The 23,897-nt window shown below is 38.9% G+C and overlaps 1 protein-coding gene across 8 annotated transcripts in view; it reads right to left on the bottom strand.

Moving 5' to 3' along the window:
- The window catches only part of NELL2 (neural EGFL like 2), a 342,904-nt gene that overhangs the window by 115,159 nt on the left and 203,848 nt on the right, over positions 1–23,897 (bottom strand). For all 8 annotated transcript variants that reach the window (XM_072972950.1, XM_072972947.1, XM_072972949.1 and 5 more), the window contains one exon: positions 17,588–17,713. In XM_072972950.1, coding sequence (XP_072829051.1) covers positions 17,588–17,713 — 126 coding nt within the window. The remainder of the gene's footprint in view (positions 1–17,587; positions 17,714–23,897) is intronic.

Genomic DNA, 23,897 nt, shown 5'->3' with positions numbered 1-23,897 from the left:
CCAAACGTGAAAAACCAATGTGGTGGTGACAAAAAGGGGTGACTTAGACTTACATAATGCGAAGGAGATAGAGAAAAGGGTGCATTTTTGAGTTCTTATTTTGAAAATGAAAACAAAGGACACGTAGATGAATTGGATGTGGAGAGGGAGCAAGGAATCAGGGTGGCCTCCATGCCCAGGGCTTTAGCAAATGGGGGTTGGCCGAGGCAAAAATGGGTTAGACTGGGAGAGAAATGTTTTCTTATCCTGAATTCCAAATTTCTCCTTGGCTATAATAATCTCTTTTATAGTTAAATAATGGAATAGAATTTCATATTATCTCATTAACCAGATGTTAGGTTACAGCCAATGCTGTAGGCACTTCAAACACTTACTACTTTTAATCTTTATGATATCTTTGTAAGATGGGTATAATTTCTTCATTTTGCCAAGAGAGAAAGTCTCAGGGAGGTATAGTAACTGTTGAGTTTCCCAGCTAGTAAGCGATTAAGTCCCTTCCTACACCCCTTGCTTCCTAACTCCTAGCCAATGTTTTCCCCCTCGTTTCTTTTTTCCCTCACTTTGCATCCATCCCTGTAATTTTGTACAAGCAAATGGCCATAGCACATGACCTATACCTGTGTTTAGTAATTAACTTTGTCTTTTATTAATCTTAGTTAACTGATTAGATGAATGTATTTCTATCTCCTCTCATAGATTATAAAGTCCCCAAGGGTATAGGTAGTACTTATATTTTTATCATCCAAAGCTACAAGCACATGTCTTCCAAATCACGGTTGATAAATATTAAAACAAAACAAAACACTTATGCCAGGCACTGCTGTAAACGTCATATACATATGTTATATTTTTTTACTCATCTAATCCTCACATCGAGTGTGAGGTTAAGTATTATTAATTTCATCCCCATTTCATAGAAGAGGAAACAGAAGCACTGAGGATTAAGTAACTGGCTGAAGGTCACATGGTTAAGCTGCACAGCCAGAATTCAAACCCAGGTGATCTGCTCCAGAGTGATGCTTGTGGACAGTACTATACCATCTACTGAACATGAAGAATTCAACTTAAGGGAAGCAGTCAGAGAAAAACTTCAAAGAATGGAACTTAAAAATCACTCTTGATCTATGCAGCTATTTTGACTGCTAAGTCAAAACACTACTGGGACACTTATCTTTACCTCCCTGAGTGGCCCTCTCACTTAAAAGCTTAGAAATTTGGGATGTTACACAAATTTCTTTAGCTTCAGGTCCTTTGTATGTAAAATGGGGATAACAGTGCTGATATAAAGAATGGTTAATAAGAGTACATGAGAAAATGCATATAAAGGGTTTAGCATTGTATCCAGCATATAGTAAGCACAAATGAATGTCAGCTCCTGTTATTATTGGCACAATGTCTTAAAAAGTGACATATATATATATTTATATACAGTACTAATTATAATATGTATATATACACATATGTGTTATAATTCGTAGTTTAATGACTGCTTGGCTCTGTGAGCTCTACTGCAGAGGGCATAACCAAGTGTGAGAGCACACATCCATTCTGATCATCCAGAAGGAATCAGGTTACTTGAAGCCAAAGGCATTGAGCAAAGTGCCAGAGAGTGGGTAGAAGGTCCCCTACCCAGCTCTGCCTAGGACTAGTTCTGATATACAACCCCATGGATGTGAACTTGAGAATGGTGAGACTCAGAGCCAGTCCAAAATCACAAATATATGTTTGGCTCACATATTTATTCTGGGGACAGTTTCCTTTTCCTTAAAATAATGAAAGAAGCGAGTAGCCAAATGTGCTTTCCTCTCCTTATTTGAATAGGGTTGCTCCACTTACAATAACTAATTTGAGCAAGTTACTCAACCTCTCTTCTCTTCTGTGCAACAGGGATATCTCCCGCATGGGATTATGTTAATTAAATATCTAGTACCCGGGAAGCATTTCCAAGATAAGGGCTATATATTCCACAGAAATGCTATCTAGCCCAAAGACCTATTCTTGACTTCTGTTGATAAAACTACATCTGAAAACACCAAAATGCACTGCTCATGTGAGTGCTTTAGCCAATCACTCCTTTGCTCTCCTTCTAATAGAGATAGGATACCAATATTAATTAATTGATTCAAGAAATATTTATGAAATTTACCAAGTCTTACTCTGTGGGTGTGGAGATGAAAAGACATAAAGCCTGTCTTCAAATAACATATAATTTAATGGGGGAAGAAAGAGGTGTAAACAACTAAGTACAAATGTAAACAGATTTAATTAAGAGCTATAGAAATGCAGATGGAGAAATCCATTAAAATGTCATACTGTGACTAAGAAGGTAAACACTAAATCTACTTGAGCTTTATGCCATTAGCTACTAAATTAACTCACACTTTTTAATGAGAAGACTCGAAGTAACTTCATACAGGTGAGCCCATGTTTACTGAGCCATGGAAGATGAGTAGCATTTCAATTTTAAAAAAAGGGAAAGAAAGTGGTTTGGGCCAGTAAAAACCACATCAGCAAAGACATTCCTGGAGAATGGTATAATAAAACCTGCCATCACGGGATAAGTGGGGTCTAAAAATCTAATTGAGTAAGACAAAGATAGCAATGTTATGATGTTAACAAGAAACATGATTTTTAGTTGGTTGCCCCATTACTGTGCAGTACATTGTGGGGTTGGCAGGGGAGGGGACAGAGGCTGCTTGCTCCTGGTTTCTGGCATTTCAGCTGTTCGGTTTTCTTGGCTGAGATTGGGAGGGAGCAGGAGAGTCGGCTGCATGGGTCACTCCATTTGGATGCAAACCCACCATGCGGGAGAGGCAAGCAGAAGCAGACGATGGGGAGGCTTACAGGGCTAGACTCTGAGACTGACACATGTTGGGAACATTGAAGCCTTCTCCTGCTGGAAGGCTTTGGAGCAGGCTCTCTGTTGAAGCCTTGCAAAGTTAAATATGCTTTGAATTGAAATGCTGAAGTTTCAGGTGATTGTAAGTCAGGTACTTCCAGGGGTTGGGCGAGACATAGTTCAGTGGTAGAGCGCATGCTTAGCATGTACGAGTCCTGATTAAGTAAGGACAATAGAGGTTTCTCTCTCTCTGTCTCTCTCTCTCTCTCTCTGTGTCTCTTACTCTCCACCCCTGCCCCCACTTTTCTTCCTTTCTGCCTATCCAGTATCTCAACTGCTCGTCTATTCTGAAAACATCATCTACTGTGTGAGTCCCAGGAGGAGGCAGAGCACCCCTCCCACTATGGAAAGTGGCGAGACACTTTCCCCCCAGCCAACCTCCTGCCAGTTGGCCAATACACAGCCATGTGACACAAACCAGAACAACTACACGCTTCTGCCCAGGAATTCTGAATGCCGAGTCGGTGGCTGGAAAGCAAAGGGACACTTCTTTTTTATTTTCCGTGCTTGTGTGTCCCCACACAGCATCCAGCAGTGGCCCCAGCAGCAGGGGTGAGAACAATTTAAAATCGCCCCATCCTCAGAAAACTGTTAGGGCTTCAAAGCTTCCAGAAATGCCCTGGTCTCTGCACAGTTTCCAGACTGTTCTTCAAGCTTTATATGTGTTCTCTGAGCCACTTACACTTTCCCAGGAAATCCCTTTAAGGTTAAGACAGCCAGAGTTGTTCCTATTACTTGCAACTAAGAGTCTTGACCACATACAAATACATCATATTTTCCCCCTGTTGGCTGGCAGGAAAATGAGACTCAGAAAGCCTGAGAGCTGCCTGTGGTCACAAGGACAGTTGGTGGGCAGCCACACAGGGCTCTTTGCTCCTCCGCTCTCTCAGAGGTTTATCACTGGACTAGTCAGATTCTGCACAGACCGTGGAGAGCTTTACTGCTAACAGAGGGGTAACATCACTAATCGTTATGTGTATAAAGAGAAGGCAAACAAAATCAAAAGCATCATTAATATCAACCACGCTAAAGCCAACAGCTCCTGGCCCCATTCCTCGAGCAGAGCACTTGCATATGGGAAGGGAGCCTCTTTCACCAAGTAACTAACAGTGAAATCCTGCAAACTGAAGCTACGTGGTATATTCGCTTAATTACATCGATGTAATCTCCTTACAAGCCATTGGCTGCTACCTCCTTTTGAAAGATATCACATCTATCAAAGAATAGACTGGCCATTAGAAAACAAAACCACAGCCATTATTCACAAGTTTCACTTCCATGGACCTTTTCTGGTTTATTGAGAAATTTTATGTGTTTTTTGGTTCTAAACAATTTCTTCTGTACAAACGTTGCAATGAACTAAATTTTTAGGAGTTTTAAATGTTAGCCAACTCTCTGACACTACACTGTAATGACATGTATATCCTGCTTGTGACATTAGTATTTTAAGATTATTTAATTTTGCAAGGAAAACCAGTACAGATGAATTCAAAATTTAGTGAAGCGTCTGATGGTTCTTCTGAGGTTTATTTCAACTTGACTTATGGATTTAGTAGGGAACATGACTCATAAAAAAGCCAAACCTTTGACATTATTTCTATATTAAAATCTCCATGGCTTAAGATGACCATATTTATGATCACTTTAATACTATAAATCATGGGTTGCAAACTAAAAATACCCTAATTCATGAGTCAGACAGATAAAGGAAATGGATAAAGCAGACTGGCTAAAGGAATCCAGTATTCAAATATCAGTTTCTTACTGAAACTGCTGGATCTCAGTGGCTGGGAGATGAGGGCTTGTGACAAGCTGGGGAGAGCGTCTTCTCCCAAGGGGACTGCTATCATCAGCTGGATTTGATAACTGAGGTGCACCGAGGCAGATCCAGAATGAATGGACAACAATCTGGAAATCCAGATTTTCATAATGAAATCTTTTGACTGTTTCAATGTTGAATCATTAAAATGTCCCCAAAGCCAAATATATCGCTCCTGAGAGCCAATTTTGGTCACTGATTTGTGACTCAGATATAGTCCCGTTGGCATGGAGCCTTCATGAATTAAAAGGTCATTCTCAACAACCCTGCATTCCATTCCAAAGAGCTATGGTACCACCAATCTTCCAACAACTATGTCTACAAATGCATTTTTAAAATAGTGCTTTCAAAATGACTGTCTGCCAACTTTCTTCATATTATGAAGTTCAGAATCTTTTTTAAAAAGCAGGCAAATGAGAAATGTACTACATCATCACCTGATTCCCTGTGTTTGGGTAAAATGTATAGTCTATTTCTGCATAGTTTTATGTGTTTATGTGTTTGTGTCCATCAGACGCAAACTGACTAGGAAAATGTTTTTAAAGTAATGAGCACCCTTAACTTTTACACTAAAACCAAACATAAAAAAAGCAACTCAATCATTTAAATGAGGAATTTGGGCATAAATATGAACTGGGTCCCCCTTCTACTGAATAGACTATCTCTCTAACTCTCCCCACAAACACCAGACTTGCTCCAGTATTACTGGAATTGAATTGTTCTTCAACAATTAGAAAAGAGATGGGGGAGAGGAGGGATAAATTAGGAGTTTGGGAGATGCAAACTGCCGTAGGCGGAACAAACAAACAACAACGACCTACTGCGTATTTAATATCTTCTAATGACGATAATGGAAAAGAATCTGGAAAAGAATACATATATATAATCTTAAAAAGAATATATATATATATATATATATACATATATATATATAACTGAATCACTTTGCTGTACACTTGAAACTAACACAACATGTAAATTAACACGAGAAAATAGTTTTTAAAAAGAGATGGGAATTGAGAATCATTTTTAAATATAGTTTTGGACAGTTCAACAATGTTAGCTAATAATAATAGTGTATTATGGGGTAAGGTAAATCACTCAAGATCACATCTAGTAGATAGCAGAACAAAGACTCAAATCCAAGAAGCCTGAAGGAGCTAGTATCCGCAAACTGAAATGCCACAAAAATGTTATGATTTGGGCCAACTAAAGAGAGAAGCTCTATGGAACTCTTACCCATTTCCCGTCTTTTTGTTGTTGTTTGTTGTGGCATTTTCTAACATTTAATGGACATGGATGGGCAAATCTATTGTTAAAAAATGCCTCAGGTAGTGACTTAAAGGTTATGATTTTGCTCTAGAAAAAATGTTAAATCAGTTCTGATTAGAACACACTGCAAAGATACTTTCACGGAGGTCCAAGAATACCGATAAAGCACTCTGCCTTCTTTGCAATGAAATATCACACCACCTTGATTCTGCACTGATGGTTAGATGTATCATCAATTTAATACACAACTTTTCCACAAAAAAAGAAAAAGAACATAAAACAAAAACAAAATAAAGCATTGACTCTTCAACATGCACATCTCAATTAGATGGTGCACAGACTGAGTCAAATGTTTTAGAAACCAAAAAATGTGTCTTAGAATTTCCACAGTGTTTTCTGGCTTTATCTCTCACGATTCCATTCCCAGTAAACTTGCTATTATACAAGAGCCTGTATTTTTGTCCCTACTCTTCCTTCCTCCTGAAATGCCTTCTCTCACTTCTTCCTCTCTTGAAATGCCTGTTTGTCCTTAAAAACTTCAATTTAAATGTCACTTAATGATGCCTGCCCCAAACTGGACTTAAAGCAGATTACTCACTGCCTCTTCTGGGCTTTCCACAGCTCTCTGCAGATTGTTTTGTTACAGAATGTACCACAGTAACAATTCATTTACACTCTCTCCCTCTATTAAATTGGACGATGACCTTACTGTGCACCCAGATCAAAGCTCCGGTGTAAAGAAGAGTGAAAGAAATGTGGGACATTTCATGAGATTTTCACCATCAGTCACACACAGTTCTTCTACATTTTCACTACTCTCTCATTACTCTTATTCTTCAACCTGCTCTTTATCAGTTTTTAGCTGAAGCAGGTTAGTTAACTATTTGTAATATTCAATGTCTATAGCAGGCAGCCTTTAAGATGGTCCCCAGTGATCTCCACCTCTTGATATATATGCCTTGGTATATAGTCCCCTTCCTTTAGAAAGGGCTGGACCTAAGTGATTTGCTTCTAGCCAACGTCCTACAGCAAAGGTTCAGAATTCCATTCCTGTGATTAGGTTACAAAAGATGGTGATTCTATCCTGCTGGCAGGCTCTCTTTCTTACTGGCTACCATGTTGGAAAGTCCCGCACAGTAAGGAGCTGAGGGCAATCAATAGTCAACAACCAGTGAGGAACTGAATAGGCCAACAACCACAAAAGTAAGCTTGGGAAAAAATCCTTCCCTAGCCCTGGACGATACCTTGATTGTGAACTTATGAGAGACCCTGAAGCAGAGGATACAGCTCTTCCATGCCCAGATACCTGACCCACAGACACTGTGAGACAATAAATACGTGTTGCTTTAAGCTGCTAAGGGGGGGGGGGCAGTATTTGTTATGCAGCAGCAGCTAACTAATACAACATTAGTCCCTCTGATTAAAGAACTTGGTTTAAGTGAAAGAAAGCCTCTTCTGTGGTATCAGAAGTTATCTAAAGAAAGTACCAATCACGAAAAGAGGTGGCAACAGATAGACTAGTGAATACACTATCCAAACAGTCAGTGAGTGCTATGCCCTAGCAGAACACAGGAGAGACAAAGCTCCAGATCTGAGAGAAGAAACTCACCCTCAGAGCCCAAACCCATGATCTGAATGTGACACTGCAGAGATACCCTGGAGTGGGGAGGAAAGGAGAACACCAAGACAGGGCAATGTTAACATGTACCAATGTTACCAGGCTACCCAGCCACTGCAAGATGAGATCTGCAGCAGAACCAGAAGATGAACTCTGTGCCATGGAGCAATCGAACAGTGAAGAGGCACAAAGAAGGTTAAACCTTCATTCCGGCTGACATGTCAAAGCCAACCATCAAGGAAGGAAATGAAAGGCATCTGTTCAACTTCAACTTCAGTAAGCCTGTCCTCCACAGGTGCCTGTTGCTAAGAAACCACTATTATCACACTCCTGGCATGTATAATCTTTTTATTCCCCTATGTGAGTTTTCAGCTCTGTGCTTTTCACACACAAAAAAATCTCATAATATTATAAACTCAAATAATACTCCACTGGGGACAAAGGTGAATCAGGGTTTACCAACCAAGTCAGAGCAGGTGGGGCCGGCTAATGAGGCTGCTCCCATCATCTCAATGCGCAGGCGATGATCAAACCACGGCCGGGCTGGAGGTTATACATGGATACGAAGGCTGCGCTGAGATGCTGCACAAAGGCTCCGACAAGCCTGGGAACCGCTCCATCAGGGTTGGTGTGCTCCCCCCACTCACTGACAGACTCCGATAGCACAGACTCTTTTCCAAGCTTTTCATCTTGAAAAAGGCAATTCGGCTTCCAGAGCCTTTGAGCCTGTTCCATTTTGAGCTGACTGCTAATTGTATGCGTGCACATATGTGTTTCAGAAGAGAGATAAGCACATTGCCTTGGCCTCCTCACTAGCTGAGCAGACATGTCTCACTTCTGTTCCCTGCAAGTTTTCGAGAAGCAGCCTGAAGTTTTCTAAACATTAACCCTTCCTGGTAACCACAGGACACATTCTTTTAGAGAGGTTTTCCCTATTATGTTTGTTTAAAAATAGCTTTTCATTATTAATTCTTTGAAACCCGAGGCTTGGTATTTTAATTTGCTTTTGTGATCATGTTTAATATTTTCAAGTTACTCAGCTAATAACTATACAGTGTAATAATAGACAGTGAACTACAGGAGATGAATGAGGCAGCTTTTAGCATCAGGGGCCATATTTCACACTGTAAAAACTAAAATCTGATTTTTCATGTTTTATGAAATATACCACAACTGGACCATATTTTGTAATGCCGATTCCGGGAGAAGAAAATTGGGAGCAGTTGCTCATAAAAATGCAAAAGTCTTTCCCAATAGTCATGGCAACTAGTGGCCAGATGGTAGGACTGTCTGCTGATTGTGATTCTTCAGAAAAGAAATTCACATAGAAGCAGCCAAGCTGGGACTGACCAGACTCACACACTGTTGAGGTCAGAGTCTCTACTCTGGGCAGATTAGCATTCACAGGAGGGCCTAGATACAGACCCCTAGCCCCAGGGTAACCCCACTTAACACTCACTCCCAACAACAGTAGGAGGAACCTCCCTGATCGCAGGAAGTGCAACAAATCCTCCTAACTTCCAGAGAAAGTACTGTTCGGCTACACTCAGGTCTCTCTCTCTTTTTTTAAGCCCCTATTCACAGGTACACAATAAGTACAGATGAATAAATAAAAAACCCGTTGACTCCATTGCGCCAGCAAAGCTCTCGATTTATAATAATAATAAAAACAACTCAAATGAAAAATAGCCAGAGAAAAGGGCCCAACTGAAAGTGTCCTAGGGAAATAAGACATTCCGCAAGAGGATAGTTTGCCTAAGCATAACAGCAACAACAATGATAGTAACTAATATTTATTCAAGATCTGTGCTGGGCATTTTACTAAAAATAGAGAGCCAAGGCCCTTCACAACTAAAATGGCCTTGTTTATTTAGCACTTTTTGCGAGAGCTGACACGCGTACTTTGAGTTCCTGTTCTTGACCTCTGTTCCCTCTGATCTGTGCTCCTCCTGGCCCCCTATCCTCTCTGCGATTGTCCACAATATTCTTATTTCCTTTACTATGTATATACCAGTAATTATCACGGTACACACACAATAAAGTACACCTTCTTCCGTACTCACGATTTTGATAAATCCGAGAGCTATTTTTAAACAGTTGATAATAAAGTCATTGCCCATCCATACAACAAATTACTAGCTTCAATTTCAATTCTTTTGGGAAGACATCAGAATGAAAAAGAATAATGTTATGATGCCTTTCCAAAATATCATCTCTTTCAGCACTTTAGGCAAATGACCTTTCCTAGCATTGATTGATAAGAAATTTGAAAGAAATATACACACACAAGACAGCCTGTTTGAGGAAGAGGCACGCATGGGTTAGAACTGACTTAAAATCTTCGCTTCAGCTGCCCAGTAGTAAATCCTCTGTGACCTTCTGTGCATGTCAGTAGCATCCAAAATTCTTGAAAATGCTGGGAAACCAACAGTAATAAAACCTGACAAATAGGATGGTAGTGATGATTTAAAAAAAAAAATCAGTATTGACCTTGTTAGAGAAAAAGAAGTAACTACAATGAGATCATAAAATGTAAGCACTACGAGTAGTCAATGCTATAAAAATTAAGTACTTTAAGAAGTGAAAGGCCTTGGGGAACACCAGGGGAGGCTCTTCGTTTAACAACAAAGATCAAGTATCCATTAGGACTTCTTGTGCTTGGAGACTTTATGGACCTTCTGTGCTATGTGACATGGACCACAGCCAGCGTTAGCAGCTCTAGAATGACAGAAGCAGTCCAGGTCGGTGGAAAACATACCGGGAAAGCATCAGGAAAGTGTAATTCGAGGGGCTTTGAGGGCCCTCAGAAATCCCCTCTGCCACCTGGGTGAGGCCTACAGTTTCACCACTGGGGAATCATTCCCCTAAGTCAAGCTAAGAACAGATTTTTTGATCAGAGAAAGGAGAGGAAAGAACTTGGGGGAGAGTGGGTTTTACTGAGAAAAGGTCCTTTTTGTGGCCAAAAGGCCAATAAAAGGGCACTGGGTACCCTAAGAAGTGAAAAAAACAACTCTACAAGGCCTAATAGAAACTTGGAGAGGAAAAGGGAAAGTTAAAGAGAAAGTGTACACCTACAGTTTTGACTGGGGAGCCCTAATTTCTCCACCCTGGCACTACTGACATTTGGGTCATAAAACTCTTTGTTATAAAGGGCTGTCTTATACGGGACGCCCTGTGTAGGAGAAAGATGAATGATTTAGTTGGAAAGTAACCTGAGCAAAACTCACAGCAGAAAAATAAGACATTTCCTCAAGAGGACAGCTCGTCTAATAATATTACAGGATGCTTAGCAGTGTCTCTGGCTTCTACATACAGATACTAGTGGCAACCTCCTTTCCCCACAGCTATGATGACCAAAAATGTCTCCAGACTTTGTCAAAGAACCTACAGTAAGTGTGAAGGCAAAATCATTCCTGTTGGGCAAACACTGCCCTAAAAGATCGATTTTCTTTCTCCCTTAAGTAGGGCAAGACCTTTCCCATCCCTTGGCTCACCCTTCCCATTCTGCTCCCACTCTAAAAAAACGACACAACAGTGGGATGATTACAAGCTCATCAAAACAAAAAAAGAATGAGGACTCCGTGTTTTAATTGTAATAATCAAAGCAGAGAGATGTATCAGGAAGATCTGAGATGAATGCCTTTTCCTTCAGAATATTTTTATCCTTTGATAATTCCAAAACTCTTGGTCCCGTCTTTATTTCTAGAGATATTTTATTCTTTGTCCATTGTCACATTTCAGTTTCAACAAGAGAGGTCCAGGAACTCAGAAAGATTTGTCCAATTGAATACACACTTATGTGAGTGAACCAAGAATGGCATTAGTCCAGATAAATAATCAAGAAACTTTGTTCTGCATAAAAATTAAATTATTTTTGCAATTGGAGAGACGGAAGAATGGGCTTCTAACATCTTGGCTCATGTAAAACAAACCTGTATCCTTCCCTTTGCTTTTCTTTCCTCCTTTCCTCCCTCCCCCCACCCCTTCCTCTTTTCTTCCTTTCCTTCCTTCCTTCCTTTCTCTTTACTAGTATGTACACCCACAGTTTCCTCTACGAGCACAGGGAAGGATGTGAGAAGGGCAGAGATTATGAAGTGCTAACTAGGAAAAAAAACCCAGCCTCACTGGCAAGAAAATTACATTAATGAGTGTAGAGGAGTTCAAAGTGCTGTGTCATTTGCGCAAACGATGAAACCGAGTCACCAGTGAAACTGTAATAGAGTCAGAGGCCCAGAAAATGGTGATTTCCATTTCTTCGACTGATTTCTGATTTAGGTTTATTATGCTAAGATCTATAGGGGGAAAAAATTCCTCTTGGAGTTGAAGTTAATGAAGTGAAACAATCTACAGAAAGGCAGTTTAATTACTGAACATTATACACTGAATAATGCATTTCTCCAGAAAACATGAACCTTTTCCTCTTACCTATTTTCATATGGTTTCAGATTGAACACACGGTGGATAACGTAAGAGCTAAGAGTAAGGAGGCTTCTCTCCTGGCCCCTCTGGCTTCTCACTAACCATGACCACCGGTGACGCAACTACTGCCCCTGAACCTCACTTTCCTCGTCTGTGGGACTTAGGAGATTGGACTAGGTTGGCTTTCACAATTCCTCCATCTCTAAAATTTTACGATCGTGGGGAAACTATAACTCAAACTATTTGAAACTGAAAGAATGACATTGTGTAATTCCACCAACCATGGAAGGTGATTACTCTGTACCATACATAATTTCTACTCCAGAGCTACAGGGTTAGAAAAGCCAAAAAAAAAAAAAAAGGCTTGTTTTACTGATCAAAGCCCTTGACTATAAAATAATGTGTACTGCCTCGGACTCTTCTTCAAATTAGAATGCCTGTGATTAACTTGCAGGTGGGGTAAGCATGTTTGAGTGTCTGCTGGGTACAGCACAGATGGTGTCAGGTACATTCTGGTAGGGCACTCTTCAATTGGAAAGAGAAGCAGGGCTCTAGAAGCAAAACAAATTCAGAGTTTCAAGCGCTCAGCCACAAATATCAGAGAATGGCTCTGCAGTGGTGTCTTGACATGTATTCTGGAAGGCCTCCTTCTGCAAGTATGTGACAATCTGTTTCTAAAATTCAGAGAAAACAAACCCCAATCTTTGTCAGAGAAATCAAGTCCTACCCTGGCTTTAAAGGAGCTCTTGAAAAGGTGCAGCCTAGATGCCTTCAACCATAAGGCAAACCCTCATCAGAGAGGAGTCATTTCTTCAAGCCTTCTGTAGAGATGCTATGTTAGAGTGTGGAGGGAAAGATTCAAAGAGGGAGAATTTAAACATTCATATCCTTTACAGGAACCCTAAATATGTGCTGACCCTGCATGTTCTAGCATAAGAGGTTTTGTCCAAGAGCACCTGACTCTGGACTACAAAAACAAATCCACTCATATTCCCAAGAAAATCCAACTATTATGTGTAGATGTAAATTCTCAAATTTGTACACCTACTCATTAGAGATGGGACATTTAAGGGCAAGGAAGTCTCTCTTCTTTAAGTGGGAGTATAGAAATAGTGGTACTAGTTGGAAATGCTGGTACATCATTAAGGAAATACATTCCATCATTTGCCAGTTTGTGAAATTCCTGGCTCTGGCTCCATAGGCAAAAAAAAATCATGGCCTAAACAGCTTTTCTTGAGATGGTTTTGGAATTCCTACGAAGGGACACTTCATTTTTATCATTAGATACTTTGAAATCTTACGGGGAAATTCTCCCTAAGTTGTCAAAAACAAACAGTAATTTGTGGGACTTTATTTAGAAGGAAAATACACTGGGAGAGGTAAAGCCAAAGCAGGAGATACTCTACAGGGATGACAGGTGAACTCTTCCTTGGATTTACAGCCAACAGATAGGCTCAGAATGGAACTCAATGTCTTGAAAATACCCTGCCCTGAAGAAACATTTCTCACTTAACACCAGGCCACGTTAGGTGTCCTGTACTCTTACTTACTTGTCTCTAACACTTTTTAAGAATGTAAGAAAACAAAAAAATCACTAGCAAATAAGAAAACATACAAAGCTTTTTAAGTCTCTAATGCCAAAAATCTGCAGACTCCTTGAAAATTGCTAGCACTCTTATTTTTAATGAGCACATCCTGAAATATCACTCTCTGAACAGTTTTATCTTAGATAGCTCTTTTGTTTTCTTTTGTTAAACATTACATTGCAACTCAGATTTACTGATATTACCAATATTACAGCAAACTGTTTATTTCATTCTTCATGTATTTATTAAGACTTGCCCTTTTATATTTCTTTTTTCACTTGAAAAATATCTCTGCATTCCTCCTTTGGGATACTCTGCCATTCAATGTGATTACATTCTTTTCTAATGAAAAAAGTGCAGAATTATTTCCATAATGTGGAAATGTTTAGGATGAACTGACCAAAAAAAGCAAGAATTTGTAAATCCATTGGCAACTCCATGTTAACTATATTTTCTGCCTTCGCAATATCTTTGTTTATTCTCCATGGATTGGGAAGTCAATTCTCACTACATTTTATTTTCATCATTTTGTCTGAATATAAATATTACACCTGAATTTAGAGAAAAGACCTTCCCTTTGCTGTAACTAATGAACAGGATACCAGGTACAGATGGTCTGCACTTATGATGGTTCAACTCACGATTTTTTGAATTTACGATGGTGCAAAAGTGATCTGCATTCAGTAGTAAATGCACTTCAAATTCTGAATTTTGACCTTTCGCAGGATATGTAGTAGGAGGCTCTCTCATGGAGCTGGGCAGCGGCAGCGAGTCCAATGTGAACAACCGACACACTTACAACCATTCTGCTTTTCACTGTCAGTATAGTACTGAATAAATTACATGAGATGTTCAACACTTTATTATAAAATAGGCTTTGTGTTAGTTGATTGCTCCCAACTGTAGGCGAATGTAAGTGACCTGAGCACGTGTAAGGTAGGCTAGGCTAAGCTATGATGTTTGGTAGGCTAGGTGCATTCAATGCATTTTGAACTTATATAATTTTCATACCCGCATCATTAAGTCAAGGAAAATCTGTAGTTCACAGTATGGTCACTGTCACGAAAACTTAGAAGAGGACACACTAATCCACAGGCATAAGATAATACAGATTATATATTACTTATATTATAGATTCATATTTTTACTGGAAAGTATTACAGAGTCTCTTTCCATGGAAACTTCTGAGTATGGTTTACAAATCCATTTAATAAAAATTGTAAAGTTGGAGGTAGACTAAAAACAACAAAAATAACATCTTAAATGCTCTCCAGTTTTATGATTCTACATGTTTTCCTAAAATATGGTATGTTTATGTTTCTCCTATTTAAAAAATTCAAAAGAATGTCTTATTTCACACTCACATTTCGTCAAACCTCATAGTCGGCAGTCTACCCTGGTGGCACTATTTTCTTTCATATTCTATAGGTCGAAACCTATAGACTATGAAGTGAGTAGGCTGTCTTATCCCAGGACCAACTTCAGACACTACTAATGCTCATTTGCATTTCTTTACACTAAGGATGAATCAACAGAAAAAGAAAGTAAAGGAACAATCCCCTTTAAAATAGCACCCAAAGTAATAAAATACCTAGGAATAAATCTAACCAAGGAGGTGAAAGAAGTATACACAGAAAACTATAAACCATTAATGAAGGAAATTAAAGAAGACTTTAAAACAATGGAAAGATATTCCATGCTCTTGGATTGGAAGAATCAATATCGTTAAAATGGTCACACTGCCCAAGGCAATCTACAGATTTAATGCAATCCCTATCAAATTACCTAGGACATATTTCACAGAACTAGAACAAATCATAATAAAATGTATATGGAATCACAAAGACCTAGAATTGCCAAAGCATTACTGAAAAGAAAGAAAAAGGCTGGAGGAATAATTCTCCCAGACATCAGACAATACCACAGAGCTACAGTCATCAAGACAGCATGGTATTGGTACAAAAACAGACATATGGACCAATGGAACAGAATAGAGAGCCCAGAAATGAACCCACAAACTTTTGGTCAACTCATCTTCAACAAATGAGGCAAGAATATACAATGGAATAAAGACAGTCTCTTCAGCAAATGGTGCTGGGAAAACTGGACAGCAACACATAAATTAGTGAAGCTAGAACACTCCCTTACACTATACACAAAAATAAACTCAAAATGGATCACTTAAACATAAGACAATATACAATAAACCTCCTAGAAGAAAATATAGGTAAAATATTATCTGACATACATCTCAAAAATGCTCTCCTAGAGCAGTCTACCCAAGCAATCGAAATAAAAGCAAGAATAAACAAATGGGAATTAATGAAACTTACAAGCTTCTGCACAGCAAAGGAAACCAGAAGTAAAACAAAAAGACAACCTACGGAATGGGAGAAAATTTTTGCAAATGAAACCAACAAAGGCTTGATCTACAGAATATATAAGCAGCTCATACGACTTAATAAGGAAAAAAAACAAACAACCCAGTCCAAAAATGGGCAGAAGACCTAAACAAGCACTTCTCCAAGGAAAAAATACAAATGATCAATAGGCACATGAAAAAATGCTCAACATCACTAATTATCAGAGAAATGCAAATCAAAACTACAATGAGGTATCACCTCACACCAGTCAGAATGGTCATCATTCAAAGTCCACAAATGACAAATGCTGGAGAGGCTGTGGAGAAAAGGGAACCCTCCTACACTGCTGGTGGGAATGCAGTTTGGTGCAGCCACTGTGGAAAATACTACAGAGATTCCTCAGAAGACTAGGAATAGACTTACCATATGACCCAGGAATCCCACTCCTGGGCTTGTATCCAGAAGGAACCCTACTTCAGGATGACACCTGCACCTCAATGTTCATAGCAGCACTATTTACAATAGCCAAGACATGGAAACAGCCTAAATGTCCATCAACAGGTGACTGGATAAAGAAGATGTGGTATATTTATACAATGGAATACTATTCAGCCATAAAAACTGACAACATAACACCATTTGTAGCAACATGGATGTTCCTGGAGAATGTCATTCTAAGTGAAGTTAAGCCAGAAAGAGAAAGAAAAATACCATATGAGATCACTCATATGTGGAATCTAAACAAAACATAAATACAAAACAGAAACAGACTCATAGACATAGAATACAAACTTGTGGTTGTCAAGGGGGTGGGGGGTGGGAAGGGACAGACTGGGATTTCAAAATGTAGAACAGATAAACAAGATTATACTGTATAGCACAGGAAAATATATACAAGATCTTGTGGTAGCTCACAGCGAAAAAAATGTGACAATGAATGTTCATGTATAACTGAAAAATTGTGCTCTACACTGGAATTTGACACAATATTGTAAAATGATTATAACTCAATAAAAAAAATGTTAAAAAAAAAAAAGGACACTACTAACACTCAAGATATCCCTGAGCAGGACCCTGGATATTTCATATAACAAACATGGCAAAACCTCTTTGATGTAGTTACTCAACTGCACTTCTCAGAGGTATAAAGAAGCTCTATTCTCTTTAATGTTTCCATTTCCTAGCACTCCAAGACTATTTCTGAAAACATCACATTATTTATGTCATTATTCCTGTATTCAAAAGTCCACTGTCATACAATGGAAATACTATTTAGGGGTTGTTTCGCAGATTTGCCATAGAATTCACACACGTTTTGAATGTAAATACTATTTAATTATAAAATTAGTATCATATTGATTTTGTTCTTTCACTTTTCTCTACTTTTCTAACAGGGAGTATAAAACTTATCCAGAGCAAGGAGGTATTCCTTTTCTTAGAACAGAGTCAGAATTAACCACCCAATCAAGAAGACAGGCTTTTGCTTATGACTTGTTTTGTTAAAAGGAGGTACTTACAGCATACTTCTCCAAAAAATTGAAGGTGAAAGAAAATTTTAGAAGTAAAGTTAAGGCACAGAAAGATTTTATTTCATAAATAGCCACTGTTTACCTGTACACGAATAATCATCAATTCGGATGTACCCAGTTTTGCAGATGCACATGAAAGAGCCTGGGGTGTTGACACACATCGTGTTCTCACGGCAGTAATGGCGCCCTTCGGCACACTCATCGATGTCTGTGAAGAAACAGTAGGGCAAAGAGGTCAACGCTGGCCCATATTCCGGAGTGTCTCTGTCATTTTCTTTGGTGGGGAGAGGGCAATAGTTACTAATTGAAAAGCATTTTTAAAAAGTATTCAAAACCTCTCCTTTAATAGAAACGTTTGATGCTCAAATGACAGAAACCGTGACAATTTTTCCTAGCAGCTCTTACAGGAGATTCAAAGTTGTCTTTATAGTTCAACTTGCATCATTCTAAGATATATTTGGAAATATTCAGTCCACTCATCTACCTTAGAGAGTATGCTTGATAAAATGAATCATAAAGTAGAGATTGGGTTGCCTTAGCGCCTGGGAAGCTTCCATCACTGAGCCTACCACATACTATTTTTTGATTCACTGGCTATTCTGCACACTTGGGGAGACCCTGCAAGAGGTAAATACAATATTCAATATACACCAGAACTTGAAAAACTTCACTTAAAGTTATGAAACCAATAACATGTAGTTTATTAGACGTACGAGTAGAGATACAGCTATCCCAGTAAGTGTCTGAACAGAGAGGATCTCAATTACAGTGCTGAGCCTGGTATAAACGAGAAGCTATAAAATGGCAAGATAAGATACCATGCAGGAGAACTTCCATAGTAATTCACATCCTAAGCTTGGAGTGTAGAGAATTTCAAATGCTAACCCATAATAAGCACTAGTACTAATTGGGAAAAATGTGAATTTTAACAATAAAACTGTCCCCATTTTATAGCACCTCTCTGCATGGATCATAAAGTATTTTACAGGTATTTTATCATCATGTAATACTTTTTATTAAGGGCCTTAATGCATTGACCAGGCAAGGTACTTCTCCTCCAGAAGTTTGCTTTCTCAAATCCTTGTGGTGAACCCACAAAGCAGCGTGGACCTTGTGTGTGCTATTAAATGGATCAGGGGAGGGTATAGCTCAGTGGGAGAGCATGTGCCTAGTGTGCATGAGGTCCTGGGTTCCATCCATTAAATAAACAAATAAACTTAATTACCCTTCCCCACAAAAGAATAAAATTAAAGCAATAGCTTTTAAAAAAAAAAGTAAAAGAAATACATCAATTACAGGAGATAGACCCAACACTACGAAAGTCATACCATTCATATAAACGCAACTGTGTTCTCAGCGTCAAAGGGACAAATTGACACAATCTTTCAGGAAGCAGTATTTTAAAGCTAGAGGGCTTTTGGCAATCATCTGAGCCAACTGCTTATTTTACAGATGAAAAAACTGAGGTTTAGAGAAACTCAATTGTCCATTAAACTTCTAAATCTGAGTCAACACAGTAAACTACAAACTTCTTAGCATGCAAAGCCTTTCCCAACTGATGCTTACTTTTCTGGCTTTATATTCTAGGACCTCACTCTCTTCCTTCCTCTCAGCTTCTGACCATTCCTCGAATGGGCCACGCTCTTCCATACCTATGTGTGTTTGCATATGCTGTTCCCTCCACTATTTCTCTCCCTATCACTACTCCCAGTAGATCCTGTCTACCTATTGATTCATTCTTCAAGAATCCATTTAAATGTCTCTCTGTGAAAACTTCCCTAATGAAGTAAAATGTTTCCAATGCAGTGCTCCCTTAGAACTTTGTAAATGTTTCCATTATAGATACAGCCACTATACCTTTATAAATTTTTGTATGATTCTTCTCTCCAATAAGCCAAATGCACTCTTCAAGGGTAGGGGTATTTATTTGTGTTTCTTAACTCTTGCTACACATTATATTTATCTGAGATGCTTTTTTAAAACATTGTGTTTTTTTAAAATCAGCTACATTTCAACAAAAGATAAAATTAAAATAATATAATAAAATTAAAAAATAAAATAACAAAAAAGTCAGTTTTTGTGACAACTCTGAAAACCCCACTACACACTCCAAATTCTGATTTAATTATCTGTGGTGGAACACAAGCAATAATTTTATTTTTAAACCTTCTCTGTGATGAATTTAATGAAGGGGTCAGCAAAATTTTTCAGTAAAGAGCCAGACAGTAAATATTATAGACTTTGGGGCCATAGGATCTCTGTTGCAACCACTTAACTCTTGTTGGTAGCGTGAAGGCAACCACAGACAATATGTAAATGTGAATTACTATACATAAAGTAGATAAGCAACAAGGGTTTATTGTATAGCACAGGGAAATATGTTCAATATCTTATAATTACCTACAATGGAAAATAATCTGAATATACGTATATATATATACATATATATATACACACACACACATATAAAACTGCATCACTCTGCTATATACCTGAAACTAACAAAATATTGTAAATCAACTATAATTTAAAAAAAGAACCACTTAATGTATAGTCATTTTTGTATCCATAATACCTTATAGGGTGTCTCAGACATTATGGGGTCAATAAATGCTACAGAATGAATGAATAAATGGTTTCAAGGCTACTTCAAGGGAGATCTAAAAACAACTCTAAGATTTTCTGACTCTAGTACAATACTCTTGTCATGATACCATGCTGCCTCTGTATGTTTGCACTGGTCTGTAAGGAAAGTATCACATTCAATTACAGCCTGAAAAATCAAACTACAAGCACCCTGGGGAACGTGAAGAAAACTCATTTGCTTCCAGGGTCTTAAGATCATAATAGGAATCATACGGGATTATTAATGCACTCAGCTGGATCTAAGGACTTTAACCCTGCCCCTCTGAGAGGGGGCTGCAGTGAAGTCAAAGCCACTGCAGAAGTCCCCTGGGCTTAAGCTGCGAGCTTGGAGGGATGGCCACAAAGAAGTCCATGTGCACAAAAGCACAAAGAATTTACCTTTGGGGATGAAAGAGCCAAATATATTGAATGTATCTCAGGGAAGATACCTTGGGTATCAGAGAAAAGAACAAATACATTGGGTACACTGTGACATCTCCTCAAAACAAGATCCTGGTAGAGTCAGGAAGTAGCTTCAATGACGAGAGCAGAACTGAGTCCCAGCTGGAGCAAACATCAAATACGGAAGTCACTGGAGTACCTTTCTCCAAACGGTATTCCACAGAAGGACGCCCACCCCAGCAGGAGCAGCTACAAACACGGCAAATCAAACCCATAAATACACGTGCAGCGCCCCAGATTCCTCCCAAGAACACGTAAAGGATGGCAACTTTGAGAATACTAAACTCCTGTGGGAGGAGATGGAGAAAAGAGACTGGATTGCGGTTACTTCTGTTAATGTGACTCTATTTGCAGCCACAAGTTATTGGATAATTTGGTTTGAAAGATAACTAAGGGATACCTTGTGAAAGGCAAACACTGTCTCTAACACTGTTAGGTCCCAGGCTGCTGGGGGGACAATGGCCTGTCCAATTTCCTTTCTCAGATGTTTCCCTTGGAAGCTACCACGCGGTCAGAGAAAACACAACATAGGGCTGTAAAGCAAAAATGAGGAACCTACGTAATGTGCCATCTTTTAGGAACCTGAATGATTTGGGTCACACAGAAATATAGGATTCCTGACTAAGAGATACAAAGGGTAGAGCCCATTTGCTAGAGCAGTATTGTGAGGGGAAAAGAAGTAAAACACCAAAACGTATCGTGCAATGCTGTATAGCTAATTGCCAACTGCCTTTTTAAATTTCTCATGACCCACCTTCAAGAAAGGAGCGCCTCAAAGAGCCACATTTATATACTAAACGTGCAGAGCGACATGGATGTGATTTCCATTCACAGGTGCTTATACTCACAGCACAAAAAGTGAAAGTCTGCTGGAAAATATGTTCCAACTTAGTCCAGAGTATATTTTCATTTCAAACCCCAGTTCGAAAACTTAATGAGTCAAATTCTTGCAATTCAGTTCAATTCTGTATACATTTACTGAATGTTTGCTCTGTCCAAGTCACTTTACTGGATTTTCAGTCATATTGATGACCCTAAGAGATAGAACAAGAACGCGGGTGGACAGAACCATGGACAGAGCATGCTTCAACACAAGGCTCCACTAAGCAGAGAGAACAGCACAACGCTGGAAAAGCTGCCACAGGAGGTAGCTTCCAGCCAAATTGATGTATTCACACATGGGCTGGACATACTGTAGAGAGTCAAGCAAAGGGTGCACTGCTGACCCATGTGGCTTTTAACATCCTTTCCAAAATTTAGTGCAAAGAGAGTTGAAGAATAGACCCTGCCTTAAGACGACTTATGATCCAGGAAATAGTAACATCATCATCATCATCATCATCATCATCATCATCACCACCATTATCATCACCATCACTGTTATCATCACCATCATCATCATCATCATCATCATCATCATCATCATCACCACCATCATCACCATCTAGCCAGGTGCCTTCTACATTTTGAGCCTCCACCTTAGAGAGTAATATTTCTATGAGAGAGTCATGGTTCCTTGAAAAGAGAGTATTACCTGATCAAATAGTTATAACTAAGGGATAATTTGTGAAACGGTAAGTTGGCCTTCTAAATACTATCTCTAACACTGTTAGGTTTACATCCTACATTGTTGGGAGGCCACTGGACTGTCCAACCTTCTTTTGTAGATTATACTATTATGCTCCTATCATTATACTACTATCCTTCCTCCATGCCCCTCCTTAAAATTCACAATGCACATGAGCAAACTGCAGGCTTTGAAATATCTAGTTGGTTTTTAAAAATCTTCATTCATTTGTTCAACAAGTATATAATGGAATGAATCATGCCCATTTACTGCACGAGGCAACAAAGACAAATTCTAGCTGGAGAAGTAACACTTAAATGATATTACAAAGTGAGGCATACCTAATGACAGAAACATACACAGTGTGCATTAAACAGGGAGCAACCAAATTTTTTTAACACATATGTGTCTGGACACCAATTAATGCACAACACATTTGGGAACTTACATTCCCCTGATATAAATAATTTTATAATTCTTCTCTCTACCAACATGATAAACTGATAATGAAATTAAGAAACCAGGACATACTCCCAGGAATAGCAACATGAGGTCCTACATGCTAAGTGCCAAAAGAGAAAAAAAAAAAAAAAAAGGAAGGTTGACAACTAAGGATTGAGGCAACCAAAGAATATGTGATGGTGTGGCAGGACTTGAGGTGGCTGTTGAAGAAGTAGGCTTAAAGCAACTGATTTGCACAAAGTTGGAGGGGACTGTCACAGAATAGAATCTCCTGTCAAACAGAGGCGTTCAAAGAACAGTACACTATAAAGATTCAAGCCTGCGGTAGGCATCATACACGGCAAAAACATGAAATGTCGAGGAACAAAGAATATTCCATTCGAATGGAGTCTGTGCAGGGAAAAAAAGGAAAATACAATTATGGGATAAGAGACACAATGCAAATGCACTTAATGCTCAACAAATGTAAGAAAGGTATCTTCTTTGCTGTGATGGGAAGACATTAAGGCATTTGAAAGGGGGGGTGTAGGGAAGTAGCATAGAAAAACACATCTTACAAGAGTTGGTAAGATGCAGTTGTGGGGTTAAAAAAGGTACAGTAAATTTTATGGTTACTGGGGAAAGGGGTGGGAAGGGATAAATTTGGGTGTTCGAGATTTACAAATGTTAACCACTATATATAAAAATAGATTCAAAAAAACAAATTTCTTCTGTATAGCACAAGGAAACTATATTCAATATCCTGTAAAAATCTTTAATGAAAAAGAATATGAAAATGAATATATGTATGTACATGCATGACCTGGACATTATGCTGTACACCAGAAACTGATACTTCAATTAAAAAAAAAAACAAGAAGGAAAAAATAAAGGTACACTAGAGGTGAGGAGAATGTTCACAAGTTTCTAAGTCTGAGTCTTAGGTGGTTACTAAATCTAGCAACTTCCCTGCCCCAGTTGCTCCACATTACTTGCCAGTGTCTGAAAGTATCCTATTGTGTTACTTGTGAATATGTCTGTTGTCTATTTCTATTGGAATATAAGAGTCAGGAGGGTAGAGACCTTGTTCTAGAACAATGACTGGCTCTCCCTAAATATCTGCTGAATGAATCAATGAATCCTTTCTTGGCTTTTCAGCCGGAAGGAGGGAAGATAAGTAACCTCTTTCACACTGGCCTGAGCTGGAGCTCGATTTGGCAGAGCGCATCCTTTGTCTTCCCAGGATACTGCCCAGGCATTCACGTAGACGTGGGCTCTTTGTATGAACAGTGAACAT

This window comes from Vicugna pacos, chromosome 12 (assembly GCF_048564905.1).
Source record: "Vicugna pacos chromosome 12, VicPac4, whole genome shotgun sequence".
Taxonomy (NCBI): Eukaryota; Metazoa; Chordata; class Mammalia; order Artiodactyla; family Camelidae; genus Vicugna; species Vicugna pacos.
This window is presented reverse-complemented; position numbering and strand designations above follow the sequence as displayed.